Source organism: Odocoileus virginianus, chromosome 22, assembly GCF_023699985.2.
Source record: "Odocoileus virginianus isolate 20LAN1187 ecotype Illinois chromosome 22, Ovbor_1.2, whole genome shotgun sequence".
Classification (NCBI taxonomy): Eukaryota; Metazoa; Chordata; class Mammalia; order Artiodactyla; family Cervidae; genus Odocoileus; species Odocoileus virginianus.
In genome coordinates, this window is record NC_069695.1 from 25,049,956 (window position 1) to 25,072,668 (window position 22,713).

Consider the following 22,713-nt stretch of genomic DNA (forward strand, 5'->3'; position numbering starts at 1 on the left):
TTTAGAAATACAGTTAATTTTTGTACATATGTATTATTTTACATCCTTTCTTTTTTGTTAAAATATCGTGAACATCTTTCTATGTTAGAAAGAATACTTCTATAACATCATTTTAATGACTTCACAGTATTTCACTATGTGGGTATACTGTAGTGTATTTACCTGGCTCCTTACTATTGGACATTTAGGTTCTTCTAAGCTTAAAACTGCTGTGGCCCAGGTAGCACTAGTGGTAAAGAACCTGCCTACCAATGCAGGAGACATAAGAGATGCTGGTTCGATCCCTGGGTTGGGAAGATCCCCTGGAGAAGGGCATGGCAATCCATTCCAGTATTCTTGCCTGGAGAATCCCATGGACAGAGGAGCCTGGTGGGCTATAGTCCACAGGGTTAGAGTTGAACACAACTGAAGTGACTTAGCAAGTAAGCTTAAAACAATTATAAGTTTCTCTGCTAAGTCCTTGCCATTAAATCTTTGCAAACTTTCTTAACCATTTCCTGGATATAAATCTATACAAGTGAAATTGTTAAGGCAGAATATATGCAAGATGAAGTCATTTCCTAAGCACTGCAAAAATTGCCCTCTTGAAAGGTTATACGGTTTTCATTTCTATCAAGTGTGTTAGAATTGATTCTTTGAATTCTCTTCAACTTTATCATAAAGAAAAAATATCTTCACCAATTGGTAGGTGAAACTTGAGTCTTATTGGTGTTATGTTTGCATTTCAATTCTCAGAAAGGTCAATTTTTTTCATATGTTTATTAGCTTAAAGGATTTATTTTCCTGTCAATTGTTAGATTTCTTAGCCCCTAGTTTTCAGCTTTCTTGAATTATTTTGTAAATGCATTTTATATATCACATTCATTAATCACAAGTCATTTATGACATACATTTTTTCCTCCCTCATTTGTTTCTGACTTGTTCTGTTTTCTTTTTGGTGCACACATTTTTTTATGTAGTCAATTTATCAGTCTTTACAGTTTTGTTATCCTCACAAATCCCTTTCTCCTTTTTGTTTTTGAAGAACATAAGATTAAATAGACATGCTTCCTTCCTACTACAATCTATCGCAGTATTTAATAAATATGCTAGTTAGTTCTCTCTCCTTTCAACTGTTCCATTTTAATCTTCATCTCAATTTTTTTCCAGGAGCACTCTCACACCCTACCTCTTTTTTCCTTCTCCATCTTTGGAAGCTCTAGCTCTAGTCCTTCTTTCTCAAGGCACTTTTGTCGGTCCTGGCCTGCAGCAATGGCACCCTCCTCCAATTGTTAGAGGGCCTGTGCCATCTCCTTTTTGGTGAAGTGTCCTGTCTACAAGACTAAGCCTCAGCCCCGGGAGATGGGAGGTTATTGTCCTCCACCCAGAGGCCACGTGACAGCTAAGAGTAACACACTCAGCATTGCTGTTTACCTGTAAAGCACAGCAGATGGGGCGTCTGAAGGATTTTCCCCAAGGTAGGTTTGTTTGTTGTTGTTCGGTCGCTAAGTCGCGTCTGACTCTTTGAAACCCCATGGACTGCGGCACGCCAGGCTCCCCTGTCCTTCACCGTCTCTCCCAGTTTCCGCAAATTCATGTCCATTGAGTCAGTGATGCTATCTAACCATCTCCTCTGCCAGTCCCTTCTTCTTTTGCCTTCAATCTTCCCCGGTATCAGGGTCATTTCCAGTCAGTCGGCTCTTCATATCAGGTGGCTGAACAATTTCAGCTTCAACTTCAGCATCAGTCTTTCCAGTGAGGTGGCTTTACAGCCCGGCAAACTACAGCTTGCCCTAGTGGCTGTCTTTAAGTTGTATACCTTCGGCCACTCCCAGTTCCCTGGAGCGCCTTTGATCCCACACTCAGGATGTGTCTGCAGCGCCATAGATCTTGTTGGCGCCCAGTGACTGAGAATTGACGGGACTTGTCCTTCGACAACTGCAACTCATCTGGGAACCCACAATGGCTCTGCTGGAGGTTCTGCAGGCGGTGGCAGCTATTGTCTCACCCCGTTGGCCGGAGCCTCCTTGCCCCTAGTCCGAGGTCCACCTAGAGGCTCCAGAGAAGCGGGCTATCCGATCTCTGCCCGGGCGTTGGGAAGGTGGGGCGGTCGGGGACTCCCTTCAGCCGCGGGGGTGGGAACCCGGACACGCCTCTGGCCCTCCCCGCCCGCGAAGTTTGCAGTGCTCTGGCTGAGCCGCAGTCTTGGGCCGGGCCGGGACCGGGCGCTGTCAGTTCCTGGTCGGGCGGGTGCCCGCTGCGGCCGCCGCACGTTCCACCCCGGAGGAGCCGCCCCCTCGCCGCCGGCTCCCGGCGCGTGGGGCGCGGGCGCGCATCCGCCGCCACCACCCACGCCCGGGCGGCGCTCGCTGGTCGCGTGAGCATCGTTCCCGGCACCGCGGGGTCCCCAGCCCCTCCGCGGGCCGCCCAGCCAGGAGGACCGCGCGCAGTGGGATGGCAGCGGCCGGGCGGGCTCGGGACTGGGCACCGGGGTCGGTGCTGCCGCTGCTGTCGCTGCTGCTGGTGCCGGCGGGGTGCGCGGCGGCTCGACAGCCCCCGGCCCCGGCCCGGCTCAGCCTGCACCCGCCCTACTTCAATCTGGCCGAAGCGGCCAGGATTTGGGCCACCGCCACCTGCGGAGAGCGGGAGCCCGGGGGCGCGCGGCCCCGGCCCGAGCTCTACTGCAAGTTGGTGGGGGGCCCCACCGCCCCAGGCAGCGGCCACACCATCCAGGTAAGGCCCCTGGAGACCGCAGGGGGCGGCTCCCTCTCCGCGCGGGGCAGCCACCCTGAGGCGAAGGGGTCGGACCCTTTCCCTCGCACTCTCTTGGGGAAACTCCTGTGGGGGTCCGCGACCCCCGGAGGTGGGCGCGATGTCCCGGGGTGATCTTGGAGAGCACTACTCTCCGGGACAAGCCGCTCGAGGCCGGGATGGGTGAAGCGCGCGAGGTGAAGGGCTGAGGTTCTGTTTGGGCAAGCCCAGGAGAAAGTCCAAAGCTGCACTCCTGGGGTGGACTGGACCGTGGTCCTGTCGTCCTGCATTCGTCACCCAGGGAGCGCCCGGCCGAGCCTTGAGTCCCTGCGGGCCTCACCGACGTCCCTCCGTCCAGGCCCTTCATCTTCCTGGCCTTATGAAGATAAGTTAATAGCAGTTAGATCCCCTGGTATATTTAAAGACAGAAATGTTTGGGTTATATCAGTATCACCATTCCGGTGTCACCAGAAGGACGCGGCTCACCTCACAACCTGAAGCCCACATCCAGTCACCTGGGTCGAGTGGAGGTCACCCACAATCTCACATCCAGAGTCCCTGGGGCGAGTGGAGCAGGTAGAGACAGCGGTGCTGAGTCCGTCAGGCTCCTAGTGGAAACACCTGTGTAGATGCCGCTGCCACTGGTGCTTCATCAGCGACTGGAGCGGTGCCAGGTCCACGAACGTCACACTCCTCTAAGCACTGATCAGGTGAAAGGTTAAGAAATGCGGCTACTTCATAGAGGACGCTTGGATTTGAACCCAGTCCTGACTCTAAATCCTCTTTACCAACCAAGCTGGTCGCTGCCTCCCTCCCTCTCTCCTGAAGTATTGCTGAGTAAAGTATTGCTGGAAGAGGGAGTAATTTCGGAGTTTGGGCTCCAAAAGGAAAAGATTATCATTCGGAGGCTAGGTCTGTTTTCCAGTCTTTTGAGAAGTTGTTGAACATGCAGTATATTCTTATGAAATAGATGCTAATTTATTTATAAATGATATGCATGTATGACATTAATTTGTGTGTACTAGAATATAAAAATAGAAATAAAAATTCTTTTAATTTTCTTTACAAACAGCCCCAAATAATTTTGCTTTCTCTAAATGCTTTATTTGTGATTGTGTATAACTAGTTATAAATAAACAAGTATGCAAATATTAATCACATATAATTATTTTTGATAAGTGTAGTTTAGCAGCATGATATAGCCATTCAAAGTTGGTTTTACATTCATACTTGAATTTCCTGGTTGTCGTCACTGAGAAAATACCTCAAAAATATGTAAATTCAAATGAAAACTATTTGACTCTTGAGTTCCAGAGCCAGCTGCATAATTTGCAGAGTGTATTGCAAAATGAAATTGTGGAGCTGCTTGTTCAAAAATTATGCATTTCCGTTCAGTTCAGTTGCTCAGGTGTGTCCGACTCTTTGCGATCCACGAATTGCAGCACTCTGGACCTCCCTGTCCATCACCAACTCCCGGAGTTTACCCACACCCATGTCCACTGAGTTGGTGATACCATCCAACTGACTCAGAGGATGACAGAGACTTCTCTGTCGTCCCCTTCTCCTCCCGCCTTCAATCATTCCCAGCATCAGGGTCTTTTCAAATGAGTCAGTTCTTCGCATCAGGTGGCCAAAGTATTGGAGTTTCAGCTTCAGCATCAGTCCTTCCAATGAACCCCCAGGACTGATCTCCTTTAGGATGGACTGGATGGATCTCCTTGCAGTCCAAGGGACTCTCCAGAGTCTTCTCCAACACCACAGTTCAAAAGCATCAATTCTTCGGTGCTCAGCTTTCTTTATAGTCCAAACTCTCACGTCGATACATGACTACTGGGAAAACCATAGCCTTGACTAGACAGACCTTTGTTGGCAAAGTAATGGCTCTGCTTTTTAATATGCTATCTAGGTTGGTCATAACTTTCCTACCAAAGAGTAAGCATCTTTTAATTTCATGGCTGCAATCACCATCTGCAGTGATTTTGGAGCCCAGAAAAATAAAGTCAGCCACTGTTCCCACTGTTTCCCCATCTATTTGCCATGAAGTGATGGGACAGGATGCCATGATCTTAGGTTTCTGAATGTTGAGCTTTAAGCCAACTTTTTCACTCTCCTCTTTCACTTTCATCAAGAGGCCCTTTAGTTCTTCTTCACTTTCTGCCGTAAGGGTGGTGTCATCTGCACATCTGAGGTTATTGATATTTGTCCCGGCAATCTTGATTCCAGCTTGTGCTTTTTCCAGCCCAGCGTTCCTCACGATGTACTCTGCATATAAGTTAAATAAGAAGGGTGACAATATAAAGTCTTTTCCTATTTGGAACTAGTCTGTTGTTCTATGTCCAGTTCTAACTGTTGCTTCCTGACCTGCATACAGGTTTCTCAAGAGGCAGGTCAGGTGGCCTGGTATTCCCATCTCTTTCAGAATTTTCCAGTTTATTGTGATCCACACAGTCAAAGGCTTTGGCATAGACAACAAAGCAGAAATAGATGTTTTTCTGGAAGTGTCTTGCTTTCTCGATGATCCAGCGAATGTTGGCAATTTGATCTCTGCCTTTCCTAAAACCAGCTTGAACATCTGGAAGTTCATGGTTCATGTATTGCTGAAGCCTGGCTTGAAGAATTTTGAGCATTACTTTACTAGCATGTGAGATTAGAGCAATTGTGTGGTAGTATGTGCATTCTTTGGCATTGCCTTTCTTTGGGATTGGAATGAAAACTGACCTTTTCCAGTCCTGTGGCCACTGCTGAGTTTTCCAAATTTGCTGGCATATTGAGTGCAGCACTTTCACAGGATCATCTTTTAGGATTTGAAATAGCTCAACTGCAATTCCATCACTTCCACTAGCTTTGTTTGTAGTGATGCTTCCTAAGGTCCACTTGACTTCACATTCCAGGATGTCTGGCTCTATGTGAGTGATCACACACACATATCACACAGTGATCACACACACAGATCGTGATTATCTGGGTCGTGAAGATCTTTTTTGTATAGTTCTTCTGTGTATTCTTGCCACTTCTTCTTAATATCTTCTGCTTCTGTTAGGTCCCTACCATTTCTGTCTTTTATTGAGCCCATCTTTGCATGAAATGTTCCCTTCATATCTCTGATTTTCTTGAAGAGATCTCTAGTCTTTCCCATTCTATTATTTTTCCTCTATTTCTTTGCACTGATCACTGAGGAAGGCTTTCTTATCTCTCCTTGCTATTCTTTGGAACTCTGAATTCAAATGAGTATATCTTTCCTTTTCTCCTTGCTTTTCTCTCTTTTTTTTTTTCACAGCTATTTGTAAGGCCTCCTCAGACAGCCAGTTTGCTTTTTTGCATTTCTTTTTCTTTTCAAGATGCAGTGATAGAGCATTAAACTAAGTGAGCAGCCTTTCTAAAAATGGGACCCTGTGAGAATTTCCTGGATTGTGGTACTTGTACTTCTGCTCCATCCTCCAATTATTCTAAAGCTTTTTTTTTAATGTAGAAACTTGGCCAGTGTATGTTCATTTTTCAAGTGGAATTCAGTACTTCCTGGTAGGAAGGTGTTGTGTTTTAATGTTATAAACAACGGATTCAAAGTTCATTCTTCTCTTGGAAAATATTGAAATATGTTAGAAAATTCCATTTCTGTGTTTTTAAAATGTACAAATGTAAGAGCTTTTAGAGTAACACAGTTCCATCGTTTCAGCAGCAAAAGATGACACATTTCCAAACACCTATTTTTCAAAATTCTTTCCAAGGATGCATTTCTTTAGAACAGTATTTACTTTTTCACATATTTTAAAAACAACACACTTTCTTTGATGGGACAAAGTACCTCTGTTGTTTTGTAAATATTTATCAAGTAGTTTGGCGGTAAAGAATCTGCCTATATTGCAGGAGACTCAGGAGACGCCAATTCGATCACTGAATTAGGAATATCCCTTGGAGGAGGGCATGACACGCACTCCAGTATCCTTGCCTGGAGAATCCCATGGACACAGGAGCCTGGTGGGCTACAGGCCAAGGGGTCACAAAGAGTCGGACACAACTGAAGTGACTGAGCATGCACATTTACTGGCAGTCACTGGTCATCCCAGAGAAAGTCCGTCAATTTGGAACTTTTGTGGGAAAAAAAAAGTAACTCAGCTTTAAATTTAAGAGGTCTTTTAAGTACTTTTCCATGAGAAAACCAGTGAACCTGTGTAGCCAAAAGAATTTCCTGATCACTCTCCTTTTCAGTACAATGTTGTAACTCTTCTGCTGCTTAGAAGAATAGAATCCACCTGTCCATTTAATTGAGTGCACATAAGTGTCAGGTGCCCTGAGCAGGTAATAGCCTGGCAGAACAGAGCTCTCCTCTGGTGGAACAGAGCTCTTGTGGCTAGTTGACTTGTGGACTCAATGAAGGCCTATAGGCAGTATGTTGTTGTTCAGTCACCCAGTTCTGTTCAACTCTTTGTGACCCCATGGACTGCAGCATGCCAGGCCTCCCTGTCCCTCACCATCTCCCAGAATTTGCCCAAGTTCATGTTCATTGCATCATCAGTGATGCCATAATATACAGAGGCAATCTGAATATTAGGAAAATTGAATTACTTCATTTTAGGTAAACCAAACAGTTTGAGTATTCCCTTCTTGCACCCCACTGGATTGCCTGGGACACCCAGCTTTGGAGAAAACTGTTCTAATTGTGGGAAGAGTAAATGTAAGGAGGAGGGAAGGTATCCAGGAAATTTTCAGCTGATTGTTTGTCCCCAGCTTTGCCTAGAAACGGGCCAGCTCTCATCCTCCTCAGCTGGTATTTTTATTGAGTGTCATACGTTGCCACTACTGTTTTGAGAAGTACAGAAAAGTCATATTTCTTGTTCTGATTGAGTGTCCATAATAGATGCTTAAACCTGAGTCCACAGGCCTAGATAGAGTAGGAAGTCTCTTCCTGAGGTCACTCAGCTGACTGCCTTTCCAGGCCAAGGTGTAGCCTGCAGGAGGAGAACGCTGTCTGGTATTAGGCTTATGCATCTCTAAAAATAAGGGATGAACAAAAGTGCTTTCTGCTTTCACCGTTGAGGGCTTGAGCAGGTGCACTATTGTGAGAGGATCTTATGTAATTAGGAGAGAAACATGTTGGAGACGAGAAGGAGAAGGCGAATTCCAGAAGCTGGACTCTTAGACACTTGTTCTGGCACAGTGTTAGTAGCGGCTCGTGCAGACCTTCCTTTCAGAAAAGTGAGGTGTGGTGGGAGATGGGTGGGGGAAGGGGAGAGAGATTAAGACTAATCATTTGGCGGTACCTCAGTGATAGTCATCTTTTTAAATAAATATTTATTTCTTTATTTGACTGCATTGGGTATTAGTTATGGCATGCAGGATCTTTAGTTGTGGCATGTTACTTGCAGCATGTGGAATCTAGTTCCTTAACCAGGGATCGAACCCAGACCTCCTGCGTTAGGAGTGTGGAGTCTTAGTTGTTAGACCACCAGGGAAGTTCCAGTTTTGGTCATCTTAAATCTGCTGATATACAACTCAAGCTGGGAAACAGAGAAAAGTTAGTAAAAATAGTTCTATTTTTTTGAAGTCTCTAAGAATAAAATTTGGGGGCCAACTAGAGTTTAGAATTTCAGGTCAAAAGGATTTTGCAAAAAAGTGAAAAATGGATAAAAGTCACATCTTAGGAAAAAAAAAAGCAACCTGGGTTTATGAGGCTGATTCTATAATAATAGTAATGCATGTGTCAACAGGCAGGGCATTTAAAAAGTCTGTTGTTTGTTTGTTGTGTGAAAAATGTTTGCAGTGGTTTTTCTGTACTTAAGGTTCATTAAACAAGATTTTATATACTTGTTACTGCTCAGACATTAAGTTTTGGTGTTTGAAAGCTCTGTGATTCAGGGATCCTGTCTTGTCCTGTTCCCTGCTGTCTCTCCAGTGCTTAGGATGAGGCCTGGAACAGATTATATGCTCTGAAACTATTGAATGAAAGGATGGCAGAGTGAAGATACAGTTGATGTTAATATAAATGTTACTACTAGGGTTCCTGGCCTCCTTAATCAAGAGAAATTGATCAGAGGCAGACAGGAAATTCATGCAAGGCTTTATTGGGGCCCCTGCTGCAGCAGCTGGGGAGTGAGAACCAGCAGGCTCCTTTGCTCACTCCCTGGGGGAGGTGGGGGCGAGCTTGTTCCTTATATGTGTGGAGGGCAGGAGACACACTGGGCTGGACTCCTGGATCAGGAAGATCCCATGGAGGAGGAAATGGCAACCCTCTCCAGTACTCTTGCCTGGAAAAACTCCCACGGACAGAGGAGCCTGGTGGGCTACAGTCCATGGGATCACAAAGTGTCCGACAGAACTGAGCAACTGAACATGCAAGGGTGCGTCAAGAGTCAGGTCGGAGGGGTGGTTTAGGTGGTCTCCCCACCACTTAGGTGGTGGTGTGTGCCTCCGATGCAGAATTGGGGGGAATGCACTGTACCTTGCTTTTGCTCCAAGCTCTTCAACAGTGGCAAGTTGGGTTTTTTGGTCTTTTTGTATCTTTTATCCAGGATTTTCCCTAACTGAGCATGCATGAAGTTATTTTTAGCCCCATATAGTTTCTCTGTATTTTGTCACTCAAGGAGAGGTGTGGCCAGGTGCAAGCATTGCAGATTTGCAGCAAATGGTCTGCATGTGCAAGTCCCAGTCTGACTCTAAAGAGCAGATAAGAAAATATACAAATTAATTGTATTCTGATGAAAAGTAACTACAATCCAAATATGTCAGTTTGTGCTTTAATTTAATTTCAAAAAAATGTTTATTTGGCCGTACAGGGTCTTAGTTGCACCATATGTGATCTAGTTCCTTGACCAGGGATTGAACCTGGGCTCCCTACATTGGGAGTATATAGTTCTAACTGCCGGACCATCAGGGAAGTCCCTATGCTTTAATTTTAAATGTTTACTTACCCAAGGAATGTAAAGACATTATTACTGGCAGCCCTCAGTATCTCTGGGTTTCGAATCTGCAGATTCAACCAACTGTGGGTTGGAAATACTCAGGAGAAAAAAAATTTAGAAAGTTCTCCAAATCAAAACTTTAATTTGCCCTTTGCTGGGAACTATTTGCGTAGTATTTACATTGTATTAATATTAGGTGTTATCTGGATGTGATTTAAAGTCCTTGGGAGAATGTGCATACACTGTATGCAAATATATACCATTTTATATCAGGGACTTGAACATCTGCAGATTTAGGTATCTGTGGGGTTCCTGGAACCAGTCCATATATACCAAGGGAAGACTGAGTTTACTGACCTCTGATAGAGATGACGATAAAATGGAAGTGGAAGGCTGTGTTGAAAATATAACCTTGTGTTTGGTTTAGCTTGACATGAGTACTATGCTCACAATGAATGAAGTGCATGTATTTACCAAATGTATGATCTTAAAAAAATTATTTATTTTTATTTGAAGGATAATTGCTTTACAGTATTGTGTTGGTTTCTACCAAACATCAACATGAATCAGCCATATGTTTATATAGGTCTAGATTGTTACAGGGGCCCAGTTTGAGTTCCCTGAACCATACAGCAGATTTCCATTGGCTATATATTTTACATTTGATAATGCATGTTTCCATGTTACTTTCTCCATGATACATCCCATGATCTTTTTTTTTTAATTAAATTTCTGGCCACACTGCACAGCTTTCAGGATCTTAGATCCTCCACCAGGGATTGAACCCATGCCCCCTGCAGTGGAAGCACAGAGTGACCACTGGCATGGGTGCATCCTGAGTTGCTTCAGTCGTGTCTTTGGGACTTTGTGGACTATAGTCCACCAGGCTCCTCTGTCCATAGGATTCTCCAGGCAAGAATACTGGAGTAGGTTGCCATTTCCTCCTCCAGATCTTCCCAACCCAGGGTTTGATTCCAAGTCTCTTAGGTCTCCTGCATTGGCAGGCAGCTTCTTTCCACTATCGCTACCTGGGAAGCAAGCCCCAGTTACCACTGGACCACCAGGGAATTCCCAGCAAACATGTGATCCTGATTTTGTACATTGACAGTTCAGCATACTTTTACATGTTCTTTCAGTGCACTTAGGTTTAACCTGAATAGTAATGATAGAGAAGTACACACACCTGAGTTATGGCTAGGTACAAGCATGCTCACCACAAACAATCCCAGTCTGTGTGTGTGTAACTTGGACTTATAGTCAGTTATAAACCGGAAAACTTCACTAAGGCTCTGTTTATAGACCTATTGTGAAAGAGAGCCTTTTGTTAAGTTCAACAAGGGCCCTTTCCTTTGTGAAACTGATGTGAAAATTTGGGGACATCTAAGACATTTACTGACAATACTCTTGCCTGGAAAATCCCATGGATGGAGGAGCCTGGTGGGCTGCAGTCCATGGGGTCGCTAAGAGTCGGACACGACTGAGCGACTTCAGTTTCACTTTTCACTTTCACGCATTGGAGAAGGAAATGGCACCCCACTCCAGTGTTCTTGCCTGGAGAATCCCAGGGACGGGGGAGCCTGGTGGGCTGCTGTCTATGGGGTCGCACAGAGTTGGACACGACTGAAGCGACTTAGCAGCAGCAGCAGCAGCAAGACGTTTACTGAGTCCATTGATATGATTGTAACAGTCACTAATAGAGTTATTTCAATACTTCAGACCAATGATTATGGTAAGCACTTGAAGGACAAATGATCTTTTTTAAAAAAGGATTTTTCTAATAGCTGTTGTGTGTTTGTGGACAGTAGCCAAAGTTTAGCAGTGGAAGTTTGCGTACAAGTCATTTGAAGGAAACCTAAGTGTTTTTCTTCTGAGAGCCAAATTCACTCACTAGCAAAGGAGCGTGCAGACGTGTCTTCTCAGCAATTTAAATTTGTTACTCAACACATCACAGATTACTGGGGCTCGTGGACCTTCAGGGTGAAGTTAGAACTGGAAATGTCCAGTCCTTGAATTGTCCAGTCCTTGAATTGTCCAGTCCTTGAATTGCAAGATTTACTTCATGCTCTTCTGTGGCATTGAGAGTGGGGATCATTTAATCTGATAAAATCATAGGGAAAGGAGAGGACCAAAGGTTATTAATTTTAGCCCCTTAGTTATAAGAACACTGTACCTAAACCATTACAGAAAGATAGCTGTGTGTTTTACATCTTTAGTGTACATATGAATGTGAAAGCTACCCATCTTATTTGCATCTTTTCTTAAAAGTAGATTGGAGCATGTAAGTCATTTTTAACAGCTTTAATGAGGCATAATTTAAATACCATAACATACATCCATTTAAAATATGAATTCAATAATTTTCAGTAAGTTTTTAGAGTTGTGTAACTATCACTGGAGTCTAGTTTTAGAACATATATATATATATATTTTTAAAAGTCCATTCTGCCACTTTCTGCTTTTAATTGGTAAGTCTAATCCATTCACATTCAAAGGACATTTCTGAATGAAGACATTTCTGCCATTTTGCTATTTGTTTTCTGTATGTCATGTATTTTTTAGTTCCTCAGCTTCTCCATTACTGCTTTCTTTTGTGTTTAATTTTTCTAATGTACCATTTTGATTTCCTCTTCATCTCTTGTTCTGTAAGTTTGTTTTTTGATTGCACCACATGACATGTTTAGTCAAGGCTATGGTTTTTCCAGTGGTCATGTATGGATGTGAGAGCTGGACTGTGAAGAAAGCTGAGCGCTGAAAAATTTATGCTTTTGAACTAAGGTGTTGGAGAAGACTCTTGAGAGTCCCTTGGACTGCGAGGAGATTCAACCAGTCCATCCTAAAGGAAATCAATCCTGAATATTCATTGGAAGAACTGATGCTGAAGCTGAAACTCCAATACTTTGGCCACCTGATGCGAAGAACTGACTCATTTGAAAAGACCCTGATGCTGGGAAAGATTGAAGGCAGGAGGAGAAGGGGACGACAGAGGATGAGACAGTTGGATGGCGTTACTGACTTGAGTTTGAGTAGGCTCCAGGAGTTGGTGGTGGACAGGGAAGCCTGGCGTGCTGCAATCTGTGGGGTCGCAGAGTTGGACACAACTGAGTGACTGAACTGGAATGAACGGAACTGAATGTGTTAATAACTGTTCAGATATTATTTATTTATGTAGGGTTTTTATTTTTAATTTTTTAATAATTTTATTTATGTATTTACTTTTGACTGCATTGGATTTTCGTTGCTGCAGGGACTTTTCTCTACTTGCGGCAAGCAGGGTCTACTTTCTAGTTGCAGTGCTTAGGCTTCTGCAGTGGCTTCTTATTGCAGAGCACAGGCTCTAGGGCATGCGGGCTTCAGTAGCTGCGGCACATGGGCTCAGTAGTTGTGGCTCTTGGGCTCTAGAGCACAGATTCAGTAATTGTGGCACAGAGGCTGAGTTGCTCTGTGGCACGTGGGATCTTCCCAGATCAGGGATTGAACTTGTGGCTCCTGCATTGGCAAGTGGATTCTTTACCACTGAATCACCAGGGAAGCCCAGGACTTTTTAATGTGCCTTCTGGTACCATGAGATGTTTTAGGGTCATTTTTAATTTTCTTTGCCCCAGTGTTGAAACTAACTAGAAAGGTAACCAGAGAGCTCTATTTTTTAGATTAGTAAGGTATGTAGAAATCAAGATCTGGATATGAGGCCTGCTCATTGTTACCAGTATGTCATTGCTTCTAGACCCTTTCAGTGGCCAGAGCTAGGAATTACATATACATCTGTTAACTCCTGTATACACACATATCGTATATGTACACATTTTTTTTTTTTTTAATCAGCTGAAGTAACATTTTGGGGGAGGTAGTAATTTTTTAAGGTGAATTTTGGTAGCACTCAGGCTTCCCTGGTGGCTTGGGTGGTAAAGAATCTGCCTGCAATACAGGAGACCCAGGTTCAATGCCTGGGTTGGGAAGATCCCCTGGAGAAGGAAATGGCAACCCACTCCAGTATTCTTGCCTGGAGAACTCCACGGACAGAGAAGCCTGGCAGGCTGCCGTCCATGGGGTTGCAAAGAGTTGGACGCGACTGAGTGACTAACACTTGGTAGCACTAATACATTCTTCTAGACCATAAATTTATTTCCTGCTGTGATTTAAGCTTCCATGAAACCTGTGTTAACTTCTTCTCAACACTCTGGAACAATTTGACTAGTGAGGAAAAAATTTACTAAATGGTACCTCTGACCTATTGACTAAGTGGTTTTAGTCAGTAGAACTGCCTGGTTTCTGCTGTATGTGTAAGCTCCTGGCCTGCAGGGCTGAAAATCCAGCCTGGGCAAGGCTGTCTCTGTTGAGAGTCAGGGAGCCTTTTTCTACTTCTCAAAAAAGGGTTGTTTGCATGACCTAGCAGATCCTTGATCAGATCCCTCCTGCCAACAGGGTGGAACCTGCCCTGGGGAAAGCTAACTCACGGAGTCCCACGTCCTGCCAGTTTCTCAAATGTCATAAGTGTATCATATTCTCAGTGGTTTTCCCATCCCGTGCTTCGTTGCTCAGTCGTGTCCGACCCTTTGTGACCCCATGGACTATATAGCCCACCAGGCTCCCCTGTCCATGGAATTCTCCAGGCCAGAATACTGGAGTGGGTAGCCTATCCCTTCTGCAGGGGAACTTCCTGACCCAGGGATCGAACCGGGGTCTCCTGCATTGCAGGCAGATTCTTTACCAGCTGAGCTGCCAGGGAAGCCCCCCTCCCATCCTAGATTCTTAGAAAATACATGTGGAAGTAAGAAATGAATATTAGCTTAGAGCAGTATGGGTTTTAATTAGATTTTCAATGCATATCTTAACCGTGGGGTATAGAAGTAATTCCCCATTACTTTCATGTTGCACTGTATTCTGCGTACAGGAGTAATACCAAATAAGGTGGAGCAGGCAGAATGGTGAACGAGGAGAACAGTCTAGCCTCCCTTCTACGCCTCTCTCCCCAGCCCCCACCCCATTCATCTGGGTCATCACGGAGCACCAGACTGGGCTCTCCATGCTACATGACAACTTCTCACCAGCCATCCGTCTTGCTCCTCTCTTTCGTGCAGAGTATTAATTTAACACTTACTGACACCTGGCACTGTTCTAAAGCACCTTTCACAAACTGACTTCTTAATCCTCACACAGTTTATGAAGGAGGGACTCTTGGCATGCTCATTATCTCAATGAGGACACTGAAGCACACAGGAATTAAGTGATCTGTTCAAGGTCACGCAGCTAGTAGGTAGTAAAGCCAGGTACTCTGGCTGCAGAGTTCATGCTCTTCATTTCTTTTTTTAAAAAGAAAAAAGAAATTTTACAATGTTGTGTTGGTTTCTGCTGTACAACAATGCGAATCAGCCTTGATCCATTGCCTCCCTTCCGCGTCTCCCTCCCCACCCGCCGTCCCATTCCTCCAGGTCATCACGGAGCATCAGACCGGGCTCCCCAGGCTACCTGACAACTTCTCACCAGCCATCCATCTTAACACCTGACGGTGTGTATGCGTTCTTGCTTTCTCCATTGGTCCCATTCTTTCCCTCCCCCACTGTGTCCCCAGGTCCGTCCTCTACATCTGCGTCTCCATTGCTTCCCTGCAAATAGGTTTTTCAATACCATTTTTCTAGTTTCCATCTACATATGTTAATGTACTCTTGTTTGTTTTTCTCTTTCTGACTTCACTCTGTATAACAAGTTCTAGGTTCCTCCACCTCATAGTTCATGTTCTTACCTGCCATGCTGTGCTCCCACTGCTGAGCCAACTGTTCTTCCCTCAGAGTTCCAGCCAAGCTCTGTGCCACCTCGCTAAAACTCCATTCATCACCTTGAAGCCATTGATTGTCATGTCTGTATCCTTATTAAATCTTGAGCTTCCTGAGGGTGGGGCCACATTTTCCTGCTGTTTGTTTTCCCTGCGGCAGCTTATCATGGACGCTTTTTGGACAAGCGTTCAAAGGGCAGCCCCATCATAGAATTATCCTGCTGGAGCAACACCTTGATGGAAGTGCTATTTGACAGAAAAAAAAGAAAAATACCCGACTTTCAACAACCTGCCTTTGGAGGACAGGTATGGCCCTGGTGTGTTGAATTTCAAAGTAGGGGTGCCTAATGCAGTGGCTGAGCCGGATGGCTAGGGCTGGCGGCTGGAAGGGGCAAAGGAGGATCCTTCCTCTACAGGCTTCAGAGGGAACGGGCTTTGCCGATGCCTTGATTTCAGACTTTGAGGCTCCAGAGCCGTGACACGACTTTCTGAGCCAGTGTGTGGTACCCTCTTATGACAGCTCCCGTTAGTCCTTTTGGGCTGCCTAGCAAAAAAAGAGATCGGATAGCTTCTAAAAACCCAAAATTTCTTCCTCACAATTCTGGAGGCTGAGAGATCCAAGGTCAAGTGTGGGCAGATTCAGTGTTGCGTGAGGACCCACTTTTGCTCCTGCTGTTGTAACGCAGTCCTCACAAGGTGGGAGGGTTGAAGGATTTCCTCAGGGCCTCTTCTTTAAGGGCACTAATCCCACTTGTGTACTTGAAACCTTCATCCTGATACCATCTTCTAGTGGGTTACGTCTTAACATATGAATTGGGGGGTGCGGGGCACAAATAACTCAATCCCAGGCAGTCACTTCAGCTTTCAACCGGATAACCAGCCTCTGGGTCAGTCAGCAGTGTTTGTTGACCAGCGTGTGAGTTATCTATCTGTGTGTGGGAGGGTGGAGGATGCAGGCATTGCGTAGGGCTCTCAGGTGGTTCTAGGGTCTCTGCTTTTGATACTTTGCAACCTGATAACTCAAAATTAGTCCCTAAACAGAATAAGGAGAGCTCTTGGTTGAACAAATATTTAGGGGTCACCCACATGGAGAGTAATCCTTAAATATGAAGCACGTTTCAGTGGGGCATAAAGTGAGGATTGCTTAACACAGGTGGGGTGGTGGAAGTTTGGGGGCCCAGGATCCCGTATCACATGGAGTCAGTGTTCTGGAGGAGTCCTTCACTAGTCAGAGTCCTGGAGGTAGTGTCAGGAAAAGGATGAGGTGGGGCTGTGAAATGAAAGGCCCAGTTCATTGTGTCCTGGGATTGGCTTTGCAGAGGTTAAATATGACTGAAGGTTTGTGTGCACGAAAGACATTCGTGGCAGAGATTTTATGCAAGGAATTTGGGTGACTGATAAAATTTTAAAAGAGTGAACAAAAGAGCTGAGGGCATTGGACAATGAGAAAATAAAGTGTAAAGGCTGTATTTATTTCATAAGGACATTAATAAATGAAATGGAATTGAGAGGGAAGCACTTGGTTAGCAGACTGAATCAGATCAAAGTCACACTCTCTTCTGAAGACCCTATCTAGCCCTTAGCAGCTCAGTAGTTGGTGGCTGGATGAACAAATTATGAGAGAGACCTGCTTTCATAAATCTAGGCTTTGGGATGAAGCTCTAAAGAGGAAGTGCTTCAGGTCTGGGGCGTTATGTGGGCAAGCTTAAGTGTGGCCTGGCCTACCTCAGAAACCTGAGTTTGTTTGTAAGCAGGCCACTTACCTGAAACCACAGGTACCAAGTGGCCCTTTATTGCCAGTGAAATGCCAACACTGTGTATAGGGAACAAGAGAATGGAGGGAGAAGTATAAGGAAGAAGATTTTATGGAAACTGTTAAAAAGATGGGTTTTACTTGGGCACTGTTGGTGGAAATGTAAATTGATGCAGCGACTGTGGGAAATAGTATGGAGGTTTCTCAAAAAACTAAAAATAGAACTACCATGCATGCGTGCATCCTGTCGCTTCAGTTATGTTTGACTGTTTGCAACCCTGTAGCCGGCTAGGCTCCCCTGTCTGTAGGATTCTCCAGGCAAGAATACTGGAGTGGGTTGTCATTCCTTTCTCCAGGGGATCTTCCCAATCCAAGGGTCAAACCTCTGTGTCTTATGTCTCCTGCATTGGCAGATATGTTCTTTACCACCGAGCCACATGGGAAGCCCTAGAACTACCATTTGACTCGGCAATTCTACTGCTGTGTATATATCCAAAAAACCCAAAAGCACTAGTTTGGAAAGATATCTATCTGCACCCCAATGTTTATAACAACATTATTTACAATTGCCAAGATATGGAAGCGACCTAAGTGTTGACCAATAGATGAATGGAGAAGCACTCCAGTGATTCCAGTGGCGGTGTGATCACTATGGACAGCTCCTCATTGAATCCTCGTGATCACTGCATAAGGTTGGTGGTGTTAGCCCATTTAAACAAAGAGAAAATGGAACCCAAGGGAGATTGAGCAGTTTGATTAACATTTTGAAGCTGTGACTGGTGGAGGTAGGATTTGGACCTCCATCATTCTATGGCAAAATGCACCTATTTCAAACAAATTGAAAGAGGAAAAAAAATCTCTGGAATTTGTTCTGAGTGGACATAGATTTTGAGTAATTGCTGTATATTTTGCAGATATTTGCCTTAAAAAAATACATAAATGGAACCAACCTGGAACCCCTTGTTTTTTTTTTCCTCTCTCGGATCCCTTCCTCCAGGAACCCAGCACACTAGCTGGCAAAGCTCCTCCTCCCAGTGGGGTGAAACCTGTGTGTGTGGGGGCGCCCGCAGAGCTGGGTGCTCTCCTGTGCTCTGTGATTGCCCTTCACTCCACTCTGTGAAGATGTTTAGGTGCTCAGGAAATTGACAAGCCACTTGTCTTACTTGTAGGTAACCTGCCCATGAGCTTCATGCCTCTCAGAAAGGAGAATGTTCTGAACAAGGTTTGGTGAAGGAGCAACCCCAGGTTTGGAAGGGGTGCGCTCCAGAATGTTCTCCGCATCAGGGCTCCAGCTGGTTGGAGTCTGGTCACTTGAGACCTTGCCTTGAAGGCACATAACTTCAGGAGCCTCGGAGGGGCGTTCATGGCAGCAGGAACGTGGTTATTGTGTACCAGGCCATTGCTGGATGCCTGTGGTTAGATCCTGCCATGTTTTTTGTGCTGCCTGCGAGGCGGGCAGCTGCGACTGTCAGACGGGGTGTTCTCCTCAGCTGGGGCTCTTCCCACAGCTGCTTGGGGGCAGGTGTTTGGACAATCACATAATTGCGATTCCAGCTTTGCCTCACGCTCCATCCAAATCCACGATGGGGCTCTCTGATGCAGCTTCTAGGGCCATCAGGCCAGGATGGATGGTGTTCTGAGCCAGATTCACACACGGGTCCTGGTTCCTACAGGTCCTAGCTGTGTGGTTCGAGCCCCTTCACCTCTGTGAACCTTCACTTCTGTGTCTTTAAGGTTTTTTTTAAATTTATTTTTTAATTGGAGGAATATTGCTTTAGAATGTTGTGTTAGTTTCTGCTGCACAACAGTGCGAATCAGCCATAATTATGCCTGCTCCCTCTCTCTTGAGCCTCCCTCACTGTCCCCACCCCACCCCTCGAGGTCATCACAGAGCTGGGCTGAGCTCCCTGTGTTATACTGCAGGTTGCCAAAAGTTACCTGTTTTACACATGAGAGTGTATATATGTCAATACCACTTTCTCCATTCATCCCACCTTCTCCTTCCCCCACTGTGTCCACAAATTCATGTTCTACATCTGCGTCTCCATTCCTTAAAAAACTAGGAATAAATCTACCATATCACCCAGCAGTCCCACTGCTGGTCATATACCCTGGGTCCTTATGTTCTGAAGACTTTGATGCAAACCTAAGAGTGTGGTGGAGATTTAGCAGGAAAAAGCATGGCGTGTCTCTCCTGGCACCCACACCTCCCCCTGCCCAGTACTCCATTTATCAGAGCACCTGCTGGTGACATCTTGTGTTTGAGTTACTTCTCTTCTCTCCCACCAAATTTCTTCTAGAGCAGGGTCCAACTCTTGTTTGTTCCTTTGTTTTAACCCTAGTATCCAACACAGCGCTCCACATATTGGAAGCGATCTGGAAAAGTTGAATGAATGAATGATTGTTCAAACAATAAAAGAGAAATCGTGTTAGGGAGTGGTGCTGTAATCAGCCTCTAGTTTCTGAGAACAAGACAGTGTTTGGGCTGTGAATGCAATTGCACAGTCTTATATGTAAGAAGGTTTTTTTTTTTTAAATTGATTCATTTTTAGTTGAAGGATAATTGCTTTACAATATTGGTAAGAGGGTTTTTTTTTTATTTTTTTTTCTATTTATTTTTATTAGTTGGAGGCTAATTACTTTACATCATTACAGTAGTTTTTGTTATACATTGAAATGAATTAGCCATGGATTTACATGTATTCCCCATCCCAGTCCCCCCTCCCACCTCCTTCTCCACCCAATCCCTCTGGGTCTTCCCAGTGCACCAGGCCTGAGCACTTATCTCATGTACCCAACCTGGGCTGGTTATCCGTTTCACCCTAGATAATATACATGTTTCAATGCTGTTCTCTTGAAACATCCCACCCTCGCCTTCTCCCAGAGTCCACAAGTCTGTTCTATACATCTGAGTCTCTTTTTCTGTTTTGCATATAGGGTTATTGTTACCCGGTAAGAGGGTTTTGAATAAGGAGAATGATTAAAAATGTGAGCAACTAGGAAAGACTAATTTTTTCCTGTCTTTCTAAAAATGTGTAGGTCGCTCCTTGAGCCTCTGGGTGAACACTGGCATGTCCTCTGGGGCCCTCCAGTCTTGGATCTCAACTCTCTTTGTTGTTTGTTTGAACAGTTTTGTCTCCTTCCCTTCCAGCCTCTTCTATTTGCTATTTCCCACAGGACTAGGCTAATAACGGCCTTGACACAATTCAGAGGGCAAGTCCCTTGTCTTGTTTATCTTTCAGTATTCTCACCTCTGTCTGAAGCAGCTTCCGATTCTGCATAGATGGTCTGTACAGGTTTGTTGCCTGGGTGGATGAATAGCTGAACACAAAGATGTAAAGAATTCTCTTTGTTCTCTCTCTGTCCCCTCTTCTCTGAGTTTTTGTCCTTTTATTTATTTATGGTTATTTAAGAATATTTGACCTCAGGCACAGAATTGCATTATGGATTGTTCACAACCTTCAGTTTATGACATGCCTTCATCCTTGGTCCTTGCATGATCAGCCTTAATGTGTATGTGGATGGATGGGTTTTAAATAGTAAAACATGGGACTTCCCTGGTAGCCTAGCAGTTAAGACTCTGTACTTGTACTGAGGGGATTTGAGTTTGATTCCTGGTTGGGCAAGTAAGATTCCCATATGCTGCGTGGCCAAACAAACAAACAAACAAACACACACACACAAAAAAAGTATAGTTGATTGTATTAAAATGTTTTAGGTCTACAGCAAAGTGATTGCACTGTGTGCATATGTTGTTGTTGTTCAGTCGCTGAGTCATGTCCATCGCTGCCACTCCATGGACTGCATCATGCCAGACTTTCTTGTCCTTCACCATCTCCCGGAGTTTGCTCCAGTTCATGTCCTTTGAGTCAGTGATGCCATCCAACCATCTTATCCTCTGTCACCCTCTTGTTCTCCTGCCCTCAATCTTTCCCAGCATCAGGGTCTTTTCCAATGAGTTGGCTCATCACATCAGGCGGCCAAAGTACTGGAGCTTCAGCATCATTCCTTCTAATGAATATTCAGGACTGATTTCCTTTAGGATTAACTGATTTGATCTCCTTGCTGTCCAAGGGACTCTTAGTAATCTTCTCCAACACTGCAATTCAAAAACATCAATTCTTCAGTGCTCAGCCTTCTTTATGGTCCAACTCTCACATCCATACATGATTACTGGAAACACCATAACTTTGACTGTATGTATCTTTGTCAGCAAAGTGATATCTTTGCTTTTAATGTGGTGTCTAGGTTTGTCATAGCTTTTCTTCCCAAGGAGCAAGCGTGCATACATACATATATGTATATATTCTTTTTCAGATTCTTTTCCATTATAGGTTATTATAAGATTTTGAATATAGTTTCCTGTATTCTACAGTAGGTCTTTGTTGTTTATTTCATATACAAGTAGTATGTATCTGTTAATCCCAAATTTCCAGTTTATCCTTCCCCCCTTCCCCTTTGTTAACCTTAAGTTTGTTTTCTATGTCTGTAACTCTATTTCTGTTTTGTAAATTAGTTCATTTATATCATTGTTTTGGATTTCACATATAAGTGATACCATATGATATTTGTCTATCTGACTTCTTCACTTAGTATGATAATCTCTAGGTCCATCCATGTTACTGCAAGTGGCATTATTTCATTTTTATGGCTGAGTAATATTTCACTATATATATTTTGTGTGTGTATATATATATATATATATATACACCACATCTTCTTTATTCATTAGTCTGTTGATGGACCCAATGTTCTTAATTTTAATGTAGTCAAATCTGTCTCTTTTTTTGTGTCAGTGCTCTCTGAGTTTTGTTTGAGAACTCTTTCCTTGTTCTAAGTTCTAAAAAGTTTTCACCTTTTATTTTCCACCAAGAGATTTAAAACTTTTATTTCTAATGTTATGTTCTTAATTCATGTATAACAACACAAAAAGCATCATCTCGAGACTTCCCTGGCAGTCCAGTGGTTAAGACTTTGCTTTCTAACGTAGTGGGTGTGGGTTCCATCCTTGGCTGAGGAACTAAGATCCTACATGCCTTGTGACCAAAAGGGATAAATGTAGATTATAAGCATCCACATCCTTGGAAGAGATTAGTTCGTATCATGTCTCCTTATAAACTTCAAGGAGAAATAATTTAATTAACTTTACCAAGTAATTAAACTGGTAAAATCATTTCTAGGGAGAAAATGGGAAAAATAAAAATCACTGAAGGAAAAAAATACTCATAAATGTTAAGATGTCCTAGCTTAAACAGTTGTTAATTATACTTTTGGGGGGCTTCCCAAATGGCTCAGTGGGTAAAGAATCTTCCTGCAATGCAGGAGAGCAGGAGACTTGGGTTCATTCCCTGAGTTGGGAAGATCCCCTGGAGGAGGGTATGGCAGCCTACTCCAGTGTTCTTGCCTGGAGAATCTCATGGACAGAGGAGCCTGGCGGGCTACAGTCCATGGGGTCACAAAGAGTGGGACACAACTGAGCGACTGAGCACAGCACAGGTGCTTTTTATTAATAACAACATTTTGTAGAAAGAACTCAAATTTATTTTTGGAAAACCCTGAGATGCTTA

At 44.1% G+C, this 22,713-nt stretch overlaps 1 protein-coding gene across 1 annotated transcript in view; it reads left to right on the plus strand.

Moving 5' to 3' along the window:
• Positions 1–2,367: 2,367 nt before the first annotated feature.
• LAMA3 (laminin subunit alpha 3) overlaps positions 2,368–22,713 on the plus strand; it is a 246,512-nt gene continuing 226,166 nt past the window's right edge. Inside the window, exon 1 of the mRNA XM_070452750.1 lies at positions 2,368–2,712. Within this exon, the coding sequence (XP_070308851.1) occupies positions 2,434–2,712 (279 nt within the window). The 5' untranslated portion in view covers positions 2,368–2,433. The remainder of the gene's footprint in view (positions 2,713–22,713) is intronic.